Here is a 14181-nt window from a genome sequence, read left to right as displayed (position 1 = left end):
GCATACAGATCATTTGTGGCCTATAGAACACAAAAATTCTTCTTTTAGGTGGTAGAGTAGGAAGGCCAAATTTTGGTGAGGCAGCACCGTTTTGACATGAGTGGTGGATCAAAAATCCTGGAAAGACTTTGCATGTCCTATCAGTTTTTTGATGTGTCCATCTCAGCCATTTCTGTCTTCTCTCAGTCCCATGTGCATTTATGTTGATATAATCAAATCACACAAATTAGCAATGATGTTGGTAGTCTGTGAGTGAGACACTTACCTGGATCTACAGTGAATAGTATTAGCTCGTGTCTTCATTAAACATAGCTTAAATTATTCTGATATTTTGTTTATATTTTATCTGTTTTCCATGGTAAAGTGCATTAAGGCTTTCTGCCTAATATATTATATAGAGCGATCATTATCATTTACTCTTATTAAATATTTCAGTTACAGTACAACCTAATAATCAGTAATTTTTTTTTTTGTTTCAAGTAAATGCAATCATTTTAGTGTAATTTGTATGTTGTAGTTTATTTATTTTTGCCCAAAAACACAGGCAAATGGCCAGTGTGGCATTTAAATTCTCAACATCCTCAATCAATCATAAGGCAGCCAAATCCAAAATGTGTTTTGCATATACTAGCTAATGATTATTTTTGTAATCTCCATTTATCAGCTAGATTTGAATAAATAGTGCTTTGAGACTAAATTTAATGGTTTAGTTCTAATAAAGGCCTTTGGGAAGGGTTTCAACAGCTTCAAGGTTGCTTTAATAAATTTCATAAATATTTTCATTATTTTTGAATTTAAAATGTAGTACATTGTGCCAGCAGAGAATTGAACAAATCAGTCATGATTCTGATAATTTATTGCAACACAAACCTGATCAATCCTTTTTGCAATTTCCCTTATATTAACAATGAGTGTAGGTTTTACAATTTCTATCAGATTCCTTTCCTCAACCTGACTTGATTGTATTGAAAACTCATTGAGTTCCTAAACACTTGACCAACAAATATCAAGTACAGTACTATAGTTTGTGCTGGATTTTATAATTTCAAATTTTTTTTGCATTCATCTACAAGTGCAATTGAAAATATTGTAATTGTCTTTGTTCACTTAATAAATTTTAGAATCTTCAAAATTGAAATTACTTATTTTTTATATTTCTTTATTTAGTTTAAATTTAACAGAATCTGAAAATTTGTTCCAATCAACATACAGTATGCTTAATTTAAATACATTTTCATTATTCTTTGTTATTATACCCTTAAATTAGCTGGTTGTAATCATACCCTTAAATTAGCTGGTTGTAATCAATGCATTAATTATGATTTTTGTTCATAAAATAGCCTGTTAAGGAAAAACTGTACTGTTTTTATTTTTACTTACTGTACATGATACAAATATAAGTATAAATATTGTCAATTACAAATTCCATCATCCCAGTGTAGTAATTGAAATAAAATATCATACAACAAAATGCAATGAGAGTATCAATGTGTATATGGATATAGAATTAATATATTCTTATCAAATAAATATTCATGTAAATTAACTTAATATAATATACTGTACATCATAAGAGATTTTATGTTTTACTATTTTTCTTCTTTTTTCCTACAAATAGAATCCAAAAAGAACAGAATTACAAGCTACCCTGACATTATTCCTAGACAGTGCTAGTGGTTTTTATCTCCAGGTAAGTCATGTTGTATGTCACATTGTATGCCAGGTACCACTATGTTTAATTTGTCATTTGAAATGACATTCATTTGAAGATTTTAAGCCCACATTCATCCTAATATGGCTGTTGAAAATGTAAACATTCTGAGCTCTTGATCATGCGATTGGCTGTAATGTGACCCAAAGGTCATCTATGAGCATGTGGTGTAAATAATTCTTAGCCTTAACATAGAACACTGTCAATGGATGAAACACCCATGCAACACATACTAGGCTCCCTGGGGAAGAATTTAATTATTACAGCATTAATCAATGCATTGGCATTCAAACCTCTAACCAGGTACCCACTTGCACTCCTGAATAGAGAGAGACAACATGGACAATGTGCCTTGCTTACCTGTAAGGATACAACAAGTGACCCATTTCTGATTCAAACCCTTAATGTACAGCAAGGTTGAGGGCGCCAACATCAACCACTGCCCTCTGCTTCCCAGATATACAGTTAATTTTTGTACAAATTTTTAATTTAATACATTTTTGATGTAGTGGCTAATAGCATTGCAAGGCAGCTTCAATCAACATTTGTCTCTCTTTACTTAGTGATAATGGGTACTTGGTATGAGTTGAATGAATTGGAATGAAATTGATCTGAGCTAAATTACATACACTGCTAAAAATACTCCTGAGAATTGAGTAGGCTGCACGTAGTGTATGATTGATCGTATATCCAGTGACGAGGAATAAAGCGCCTTTGCGCATTCAACATTATGGATGTATGCTATACAAATCGTATACTTATTCTAATAAATTTTTATTATTGATGATTGTTCATGTATTTCCGGAGAAAATGTTATTATTAATAGGATTTAGGAACTTAGCACACATGTATTATACAATTAATCATATGTCTGCTGAGGCCATAGTTATTCTACCTATGATTATTTTTCTACTCTATTTAACAACATTAAATACATTTTTTTTGGCCTAATGTTATACTGTACCTCCATTTTGCTTACAGAGAATAAAGGAAAGAAATAAAATGTTTGTTGAGTCTATTTCATGAATACTTACTGGAAAAACCGACTAATTGCCTATTCTCAAGTGAAAAAGAATACGGATGTGTTATGTGTTGCTGGGATGTTCATGCTTGGTAGCATGGGACCAACTGTTCCATTTTATTTTCAAGGGGTGTCTCACTAGAGAAAAAATGGGAAATTAGTTGGTTAATCAGGTAATATAAATATCTCACTCATACTCTATCAACATCACCTACTATTTTTTATTTCAGCTCCTCCAGGAATTATGCAGTGCATTTGACCTAAGGCTACCATGTCGGGTGACACCATCCAAGCTAGGAATTCTTGACGATAAAAACCCCAATCACCAGAAGGTAAAGCAAGCACAACATGCCTCTTGCCTCTACATCTGCCAATACTGCTTGGTACACCTTGGAGACCTGTGTAAGTTGATTAGTTTTCATTCTTCTCATTCTTTTGTAATTGCAGAATGTCTTTGATTTTAAGTATTGAAACTCTGAATAAAGAAATGTGTGCATTTTAACTTTTTTCATTATTAGCTTTTTTGTTTTTGTTTTTTTTTGTTTAATAAGGATGCAATTGTTCTGAAATACACACAAGATGACTTACCTCCTAAGAATGTTATTTTATGCCTTTATGATTGTTGCCTCATAATAATTATTAGTCTTACAATTTTAGCCTAAGAATAAACAGAGTAATAATTTCCTTTATATTAAACTCAATCTAGCCCGTTACAGAACAGAAACTAGTCAAGCGGAAAGCTATTACAGGCACGCTGCTAAATTAGTTCCCTCCAGTGGGCAGCCCTACAACCAACTGGCCATCGTAGCAGCATCACGAGGGGACCAGTTGGCAATGACGTTTTTCTATGTTCGCAGCACAGCTGTCCGACACCCTTTCCCGGCAGCATCTACTAATTTACAGAGTACCTTTGCAAAGCTTGTTGATAAGTTAGTACACATTTTTTTTTATGTTGATGACCACATATAGATTCAAGATTTATTTATTAGTCAAACACAAGTAAAGATAACATGGTACAAAACTTTGGTTTTATATATATGCATTACATTACATTGCCTAAAATCTATTACTAAAATAATTAACAAACATAATAAATAATAAACATTACATATTGCTTTTATGTCATTCCTATTCAATTTTTATACCAGATTTTTTTAATTATTGATAAAGTAAAAGTAATTTTAAAAAATAAATAAATATTGTCTTTGATTTGAACCTTTGACATCGTAACCATAAGCAATGCATGAGACTAAAGCTTTGCCAATATTAACCTTGCTATTGTACATTTAACATTATATCTAATTTCCATAAAGGATAAGAAATCAGCAAATTTCTAAATGTAATATTGCCAGATAAAAAGAGGAGCTCCATTAGACTTGAACCTTTGACATCCTAATCATAAGCAAGATACCAGGCTATGAGACCAGTCTTTTTCCAACCAATGATATTTGAGCTATTATACATTCAGCATTTGTATCTGATAACCATGAACCTTTTTGAAAAAAAAACAAAAACATTTTGCTAGATTAAATTTCCATGATGAAAGAGAGCTCCATTGGATTTGAACCAGTGATGGGCAAGGCACTTGGACATTAAGTCATTGTTCATTCGTTTGTGTGAATCCATAATCACAGGAGGTACACAGGTCTTAATGTAGCTTCCTTTAGCGAATAATCGCGGGTAATGGATTCTAGTTGCTGTTATCAGTTGACTGGAACAGTCGTAGCAGGGTCACCATGTCAACAGCATGACCCCATTGAGTCAATTACAGCAAGTCATTGTGTCAATCATTGGTAATTGTCTCTTTTCTATGACAGGGATGAGGTCAAACTTTTCAAGATGAAACTTGTTGAATTAATTCATTTCTTCACCAAGTTTCATGCTGTGATACACCTGACTGTAGGAGATGCTGGTAAGATATTTTACACCTTTAAAAATGATGATAATGATGATGATGATGATGATGAAGCAGCTATAGCAATAATAAATAAAAAGTATAATAATAGTAATATTTATAACCCACCCTAAAAACCAAACAGGCAAATAGTGACCAAGAGAATCAGAAATTTTTCAATAACCGAGTCCTCACATAGAAAATAGCAAAACAAAGAAAAACTATAGCAAGCGGTAGACAGTGCACTAGATCAGATAAAGTTGTATCAAATATTTGTTGGATCTGACAGAGAAAATCTGACAAACTATGGTGGACTTGTATATAACAAGCCACAACTCAAGCCCTGTCCAGACTATCACAATTTATTTGACAAAAAACTGGTGTATGTCCATATATAGACATGATGTGCCTAAATATGGTCATGATGTGATGTCATCATGACCATATTCAGGCATGGCACATATTTTAACTAGACAACAGTTTCCATTGACATTCTCTAACAGCCCAGGATGTTAACAAGAGATAAATATATTCATGGAAAATTAGAAATATTCTGGTAGTTAAATGTTGGTTGTCTGTGGCACGTTTTTATAAAGGTTACATAAATATTTACAGGATTTCATAAGTACTGAGATCAACAGTAGATTAGCGTTCCTCATCATCTTATCATTCTCCGATTAGATTTACAAGTTGCCTCGATGATTCGTGACAAGTTGGAGGAGAATTTCCGTTCACACTTAGCTCAAGAATCACTCTCAGCAAAGCAGCTTGTACAGATGATGGCAATTAACATGTTCACACTGCACCATATTAAACATCTTGATAAGGAGACGACTGCTGGGGACGAGAAGGACGAGGATGATGTAGCGTTGTCGGACGATCTATACACACAAGATGAGATCCAGTCGTGGAATCTAACACTAAATTTGACAGGTTAATATCACAGTTTATTTATAACATTATAATGACATGAATATGACATTATAATACTGATAAAAATATAATATTATAATACTGATAATGAGGCATATATTGATAATGATTGCTGACTGTTGCTTCAGATAAATCACATACTGTTTACTAACATCTGTTTTACTCAAAACATTTATACACTCACACCTTATTTGCTCATGTATTTAACAAATTATAAATATCCCACGTAGCAATCTTAAAACCTTATATAAAAACCTTTTATTCTCTTATTCCAGTGCTGTATTATGGAACCTTCTACAACCCACAAACAAACTCTATCTCCCACTTCCTTTAAAAACCATCAACATTTATAAAGTCATTTACTGGCACCCGAAACTGAAGTGTAGAAATAATTTGAAGAAGCATCATTACAAAAGAATTTCAACATCAATTTACAAAGGAAAAAGCAGAAAAGAAAACTATTACAGATAAAAATATTAAAAGAACTAAATTCAAAAACATATCACATGATTGCACTACTCAAATATATCAAACTACCCTCATTATATAATGAATAACCTTAATTGCACCAAATTATTTCCACCAATCCAATAGTCATTGTAATCGATTATAATCATTACATTACATAGATTATTTTATTGTACATTGTTATTATTGTTTATATTATTTAATTTTTAATATTATTTTTATTATTGTTAATATGTTATTATTATAATAATATTAATTATTATCTTCAATTTATTTTATTTAGTTGTTTTTACACTTAATTTTCCCCTTTTTGAGTTTAAATGATTGTGTTTGGTCATTTTACATTTTTATAGTTGTGTTTTTTACTGCTTAGTGTTATGATGTCTCTGTTAAAAATTTAGATGTAAACTAATTCAGTTCATTTATCTGCTATTATGATTATTGTTTCAATAAAACCTCATGAATAAAGAATAATAATTATTCCTACAAAATATTGCTATTTGTAATGATATAATTTTGTTTACCAGTAACATTATTCCAGTTGATGTTGCACTACATACCATCCAAGTCGCAGGAGAAAGCACGTCAGTGGGTTTGTCTACCAGCTATCAGGGTTTTCTTGGACTGGCTAATCCATCATCCTTACATCTTTGAAGACGATGTCGTCGTCTCAAAACCAATGTAAGTAATAGTCAATGTAAGTAATACTCGAACTTCTTGTTTTAATATTTAAATGTCTTGCATCATAGCTTGTTACCTGTTGCTAGTTTAGAGGAGATAAGTGACGCCAAGAGGCTAGAGCAGACTGGCCCGGGCTGCTAGGTAAAAATAAATTAAACGACGTTCGAATAAAAGGAAAGACAGCTTTTACTTTTTATGTTTCTATACTTTATTGTTCATGAAATGGTGAAATTAAGGACTCTATAATTGATTAAATTAGTCCTGTAATCCGTTAAAAGGCTGTAGCTTCCAGGGGCTTCGGCCCAGGCCCCCGCTGGGGCTTTGCCCCTCCATTACGCTGGGCCTTAGGTTACCCCCACACTCCACAACTGGTGGAACGAAGACTTGGGACTTCTGCTTTGTTGTTCCGTTAAGAGCGGTTTTCAGGTAGGGAATTCAATACCTTGCTGTGCATTTCCCTTGTGCCCCTTAGGCGAGGCACTTCAAATATGGTTGTCTTATAGCTGCAACATTATCCAGAGAGCTGAGTATTTGTTCTATATGTGTTTGATTCATTGATGGGGAATAATAATATGAAGTGCTTAGAGGCCTTGTTGGCATAAAGCACCATATATTTTTTTGTATAACATATACATATTTTATTTATAGTTCTGTTTATAATTGTTTTGATATACTTCACAGTGTTTGGAGTAAATTAGCTAAGTTGCTGACCTTTGTACAGTATAAGGATTCTGCTGATGTGCTGCCTTCTAACCAGGCATTGTGGGAAGACATTGAAGTAGATCAGTTTCTGCCTCTTAAAAAATCTCACAGGTGAGAAGAAACAGCATTTTATTTCTAAAAGATTATGTGTATGAAATGTATCTTTTTATAGGGCTAAGCACTGTAACATAGATTGTGACGCAGCAGAAAGGCATCACATCTAAAGTTTTAGCTTTCAAATCTAAAGTTAATAATAGTGTAGTTTCATATAGTGCCATGTGTGTAGTATGCTACAAGGATGTTGGAATAAACTCTATCCTTTGTGGCCATTGCAAGTTATGGATGCACAAGAAATGCAGTGGGTTGAAGGGCAGCCTTAAAAATAATGAACATTTCAAGTGTAAGGAAAAGGGAGAAACTGGTAGAGAAATTCTGATGAATACTGCAGAGCGCATTAAGGTCGGTGAAGATGAACTTGATGAACTTGTTGATAGGTTATGTTACTTGGACGACTGCCTACTTGGGTGGTGCTGATTTAAGCGTAACTGTTCGGATCAGGTGTGGTTAGAAAAGGTTTAGTGAACAGCTGGCACTTCTCACTTCCAAATCAGTTTCTTTGCACACGAAAGGGAGACTGTACCAAAATATAAAAGGACTGAAACCGTATATGATGATGATCCATCAAAATAGAATGTTCAGGGTGCTTGATATGTGGACTAGGAACTTGATCAATGACTTTCTTCCCCCTAAGGGTCCCTTTCTGTTTGTGCTACCCGGTACCAGCGCTCTTGTCGTCCACCACAGGGGCTGTCTGTACCAGTACACCGGAGGATCCCCTACTCGTCTCGAAGGATGTACTGGGTTCTCTATAGTGCACACAAGCCATAGTATACACTGGACCTACGGTTTATAGTCCTTATCCGAGAAGACTTGTTCTACCACCAGAACCATAGGTGAGCGTGCCGTTCGAACCAGCGCTGATATTATGGCTGTAGGTTGCAGCGCCCCTGCTAACCGCTCAGCCATTCGAGTTCATTTTCTTGGGAAAAGCACTTTAAACGATGTGTTTTTTCCCACCCACAACTATAAGTAGGCACCCAGTAGGTTCAATGTGTTATCTGATGTCTAATAATCTGAAGCACAGAAAAGGCTTGTCGTGATGCACTATATAAAAACCAACTTTACAAAACAGACCATGTCACAAAAGTCTAGATGGAGCTGCCTTTCTGTGCCTGCAAGTTAGACAACTGTACATTAAACCGACACAATATAATTACCATTCATACAGCAGAAAAGGCTCAACTCATCTACTATTAAAATACAACGTACACTGAATGGATTTAATAGAATAAAGGCCATGGCATAATAAACAGAATAATGTTCTCTTGAGTATACTTGCAAGAAGCGGCCAGACACGCTTTCCAAGCTGGATAACACAAACGTTAGATGCGTACAGCTCCGCTTGTCCATAATAATTAATTCACAACCAATTTTGAGGCCTTTGTTTTTGTTTTATAATTCAAAACAATAAAATTGAATGAAAATAAATGAACCATAGTATAGTTAGTCAGGTATTGAAGATTATAGGAATATTTGTAACATATTTGAATTCTCATCCCCAACGGTTTATGTGGTCTATTTCGTGAATACTTACCTGGATAACCGACTAATTGCCATTGTTCCCAAAACGGAACACCCCTTCGAAAAAAAAAATGGAACAGTCCGACCCAAGGCGCCATGTGCGAACCGTCTCCCTAACAAACGTCCTCATTCCCTAAAGGAAGGGAGGGAAGGTTATCCAGGTAAGTATCTCACTCATAGACTACCAACATCACGATTGATTTGTGTATTTTTGTTTTTGCAGTGTTCTAAACTTTGATGAGTTCAACCAGGTTAAACTAAATTCAGAAATGGAGAGTAGAGAGAGAGTTTGTCGTCTTGTACAACATGGAAAGTGGCTGGTAGAAAACCAGTCAGGGTAAGCAAAGAAATATATATAACAAAATATATAACTAAATGAGCAGCTGCTTGTACTAAGATTAGTAGATAGTGGAGGAGCTTCATTATGTTGTGGTTTATCAAGAATGCCTGAGAACACCGTTCCACACAAATGTTTGCTTCCCACTACTGAAAACTTCCTGAGCAATAAAATTACATTCAAATAATAGAGACATTTGGCAATGGGCGTCACGTGACACAACTTGGGTGTTAGATGTAAACAATGGACTGGCACAGCGGAGATTACTATGGTGGCTGTCTCATGTTATTGCTGTAATAATTACTGTATTCATTCTTTTGATATCCAAAAATTCACCACACAAACTTTGTGTGACTTGTCGTCCAAGGGAATTTGAGATATTTCAAAAAATGTTAGGCCTAGGCCCCTGCATATCTAAGGGCTGTTTAGGTATGCAAGAGAGTCTATGACCCGCAACTATGCTACGATTTCTACTCCAGCTAAGGTTTATGAAGGATCACAAATTTCAAAGTATTCTATGTAAGGAGAACACTAGAATAAGTAAATAAACACTATTTTGAACAATTATTTGCCTTTCCTTGCCATTTATTTATGTTAACAGTGGATGGTTGTTTTCGAAACCACAACATTACATTTTCCTATACTTTCACACTGATCGCACTGTAATGTTTTTCATGGTACACCCACCATAGGTCACATGACCGACTGTAAGCCAACATCGCCGAATTCCTCTATTAAAAACACCTCATTTACAATGCTAGTTACCCCCAATCAATCCCACCCCTCTTTCTTACATCACTGACTCAATGGACAAAGTGCATAGCTGTACATGAACAGGGTAACCATTTTCCATGAGATAGGTGACTGGTCTAGTTAATCGAATGTATGCTGCATCAGAAATTGATGAGTTTGTAGTTTTTGTTGCCATTCTGAAGAGTTTACTCTTTACCAAATTTATATTATTTTTAAATTTGAATGCTTTTTTTGTAGTTTAATGAAATCTGAACGAGCTGAAACATCAAGTAAGCTGATCTTCACTTGTGCACTAAGTGAAGAACAGGTGAGAAAACAGCAGCAGAAGTCTAAACAACAGAAGTTGTTGCCTTCAAAACCGAAGTAAGTTCTAAATTATGTTAATCCTCTGCTTAAAGCCATTTGTAATTTTTTTTTAATTACTTAATTCTGTTCTCAAATTATATAGTTAATTGTTTAATGTCAAATTCAAATCAAGTCATTATGTGATTAAAATTGAATCCACATAGTTACCAACCAGGAAGGTTTAAAATGCGTGAGTGACCAATTGGCTGGGGGCCAATCTGAACATATTTAAGCTGTTTTAAAACGATTTCAGGGAGTGTTTGTTGACAATACTGGGTATATAAACATAAATATTTTTAATAAATCCACTTACAATTTGAGTTTCAATGTATGTTTAATTTTCTAATGACTCAAGTTACTGCATGAATAAAACCAATTTCTTCTTATTTTAAATACATTTAATTTAGTATAAAACATACTCCAAATAAAGTAAGACTCATTGTGATTCAATATTTCGATCTTTTATTAGATCATCATCAGGAATGGAAATAAATTAAATACATTTTCTTCTTAATTCGCAATATTATCACGAATAGACTTGTGCTAAATGCGTGACAAATTTATGATCACGCATGTGTTTCTGCAAAATGCAAGTTTTATTCAAAATCACTTTGAAATGTGGGACCGTCCCGTACAGTGCGAGATGGTTGGTAACTATGAATCCATTATTCTCAGCCCAAAGTAGATAACCCAATGTTGAAAATAAAAAAAAAACTGCGGCTAGAAATTAATTTTTAGTTCCTATGCATGTAATGCAATAGGAACTATTGTATCACTCTTCACATTTCCTTTGTTTTTTTATTGTGTGTAGTATGTGTGTGCGTGTGTGTGTAGACATTTATGCAAATGCGCATGCGTCAAAGAAAAGTTTTCCGACATTTTGTTTTACCTCGCGATGAAACTAGTGTGGTTTTACGGCAAAAAAAAATCAACTGCTGTGGCATAGGTGTTTTGAAGAAGGCCTAAAATAAAACTAAAAGGTTTTAATACTTGCTGAAATACATCATTTTTCCATTTAGATCTCCATTTTTCACTAACTCCATGCGACGTTTTTTTCTGTTGCATAAGTAGTCATATAAAGGTACTATATCCCCGACAGTTGGCTATGCAGCAATGTACCTTTTGAATGCAAATTGAAGACAAGTGAAGATATAAAGGCAGCCGACTGTTGGGTACATAACGACTATCTAGCTTTCTACAAAAACATTAGGCCTAAGCTAGGCCTAGTTCAGTACAGTAGTTACTGCAATGCGAGGGTGGTAGATCGTTCAGTCAGTGATATCGTGTTATCGTCTAATACATTTTAATAATGTGTGTAAAATTTAAGAATGCACCGCGTGGGTCGCTTTCTTTGTTATGCGGTAGTAGTATACGTAGCAGAGTGACGGCAGCAATCCAAGCCTAGCCTAGGGCCTAGATAGTATACGTTCTTAATCATCGTAATGAAAACTTCGGGTGACATACGATCGGACCCAAGATAGCTTCAAATAAATTGTAGTCCTAGTAGGCCACTGCCACCACCCCCACTCCTGATATCGTTCCAAACTACTGTAAAATGAAATTACTGTATACCTAGCTCATGTATCATGCATAGGAACATGCATTTTTTTTTTACTTTGCCTATTTAAGAAGTAAATTTTTCTATACTCATAATTATCTTACTTAGACCAGAGAGCAAGATCCAGACACATACTAACCTAAAGACAGCATTGAAGAAAGGTAGAGAAGGACCCCCTAGGAAGGTGGAATTTGCTGGGATTGAAGAAATTATTCATGAAGATAGACGGTCAGAAAACAAGCGTCCAGACTCAAAAACTCAAAGTATTGCTGTGCAGGTGGATAAATTTACTTATTTATTTGAATTCATTTTTATTTAATAATTTATTAAATTGGGTCAATTTGGTTAAATTAAGTGGGTCATTGGCATTAAAAATCTTAATCTAAAAAATAAATTTAGATTATAATACATGAATGCATACATATTCAATTACATACATGAAATATGTAATATATGAATACAAAAAGATTTTACTACCCTCTATATATTTTTCTTAAAAAACTGCAGGCGATTCTGCCAAGGAAGAAGACATCGTCTGAATCAGATTCTTCAATTACCCCAATCGGTAGCCCCCCATCCATTTCGATCCCAAGCCGTCAGCCTGTTGGAGTGTTCCATGAGCAGAACCCTATACAATCACCGGTCAGCAACTGGGAGCCTGAAGGCCCACCCCACTTCCATTCAGGACCTAAGCCTCATGCAAACACTATGCACAACATTCAGTCCTGGCAGGGAAGCAGCAGTGCTGGCACCAACAACCCAGGCCCATATCAGAGCTTCAACTCTTCAGGACAAATACCGCAGGGACAATATCAGAATCCAAGATATCGACACCCTCAACCTCATATGCAAGATCAGGGAATCGGGTCTCATGGAATGCCAGGCAGCCCAGGTGGTAACTGGTCATCTCCCCAGCGTAGCCCCTCACAAACCAATCCCCCAAGACATAACTACCCTGGTGGTCAACAACCTCCAGGTTATCCCCAAACTTCTCAAGGTTCTAAAGAGAACAATCCAATTCCTGGTAGGATTCCACAAGCAAACTGGAATAAGGGACTGCCGTGGCAAGGAGACCAGCATCATGGAAATTTACAGGGACGTTCGGCTAATCAGTGGTCAAATCCAGGTGATGGAAGACAATCCTACCAACAGCTTCCCAAGTATGATTGGCAGGGTCGCTATTCGGGGCCACCAAACCAGCCCCATGAGATGTTCAACCATCGAACACCAGCACCATTTCATCGTCCTGCGGAGAGTCCCACGCAGTTGAATTCACCCACCTCCTCTCAACCTAATATGCACACGTCACGACCTTTGAACAATCCTGGCTGCGGTCAATCACACACAGGTCAGTACCCATTACGAGCACGACAACCCTCTCCACAAAGTCCGCAGCCCATGTCTATGCAGAATCAGAATGTCATGATGAATCATCCAAGAGTAGGCACACCAACCAAGTCACCTCAGAGCATGGACGGATTTGTCTTTCCCTCTGCTGCGGAAATAAGTGCTGGAAGACAGTTTAATCCTGTGAATATGGACAGACAGGCTCAGTCAACTGGTTTCAACCATTTCAATGGTCGGAATTCAAGAATGCCAGCCACAAATGCTCAGAATACAGCAACCATGCAAGCATTGAGAGAGGAAGCCAACAAGAACTTCATTGGTATGACAGATCTAAGCAAAGGGAGTAAGCTTTCTCTTGGCTTCATCCCTAATGGGCCATTCTCACCAGACTTTGACCATCAGGAGACCAATATGCATCTGAGGCAAGGAGCCTTGAGTGACTTCTTCAGCGCCATGGATCAGGAGGTTAATTTTAGCGATGATAGAAGTCCATTTCAGCCACCGTATGGATATGGGTATCCCATGAATAATGATGGGTCAAAAAATATGGCACCTAAGCTGGTGGTAAGTCAAATTTTGTTTTCTTACCTAATATATTGTTTCATATGCTGCATGTTATTTTGCACAGTTTAATCAATGTTACTAAATTCTACAGTGTTTTCACTTAACCAAGGAGACTTTCTGGTTTTATCCATCAATCTGCTTTCCTCAGGGTTGTTAAATACAAGTTATAGTGGCACATCTTTGGAAATATATTCTCTGTATTAAAATTTGTGAAAAATACCTCAAA

At 35.6% G+C, this 14181-nt stretch overlaps 1 protein-coding gene across 2 annotated transcripts in view; it reads left to right on the top strand.

Annotated features, from left to right (window-relative positions):
• Window positions 1-14181, top strand: part of LOC117107904 (protein SMG7-like) — a 35728-nt gene that overhangs the window by 9066 nt on the left and 12481 nt on the right. For both annotated transcript variants that reach the window (XM_033249754.1, XM_033249745.1), the window contains exons 4-14: window positions 1619-1690; window positions 2963-3134; window positions 3439-3661; window positions 4550-4644; window positions 5308-5559; window positions 6555-6708; window positions 7390-7521; window positions 9275-9388; window positions 10379-10504; window positions 12153-12321; window positions 12552-13955. In XM_033249754.1, coding sequence (XP_033105645.1) covers window positions 1619-1690; window positions 2963-3134; window positions 3439-3661; window positions 4550-4644; window positions 5308-5559; window positions 6555-6708; window positions 7390-7521; window positions 9275-9388; window positions 10379-10504; window positions 12153-12321; window positions 12552-13955 — 2913 coding nt within the window. The remainder of the gene's footprint in view (window positions 1-1618; window positions 1691-2962; window positions 3135-3438; window positions 3662-4549; window positions 4645-5307; window positions 5560-6554; window positions 6709-7389; window positions 7522-9274; window positions 9389-10378; window positions 10505-12152; window positions 12322-12551; window positions 13956-14181) is intronic.

The sequence above is a fragment of the Anneissia japonica genome, unplaced genomic scaffold (genome assembly GCF_011630105.1).
Source record: "Anneissia japonica isolate Jap-2015-1 unplaced genomic scaffold, ASM1163010v1 scaffold288091_len1417266_cov198, whole genome shotgun sequence".
Taxonomy (NCBI): domain Eukaryota; kingdom Metazoa; phylum Echinodermata; class Crinoidea; order Comatulida; family Comatulidae; genus Anneissia; species Anneissia japonica.
Note: the sequence above shows the minus strand (reverse complement) of the source record. Positions and strands in the feature narration are given on the sequence as shown.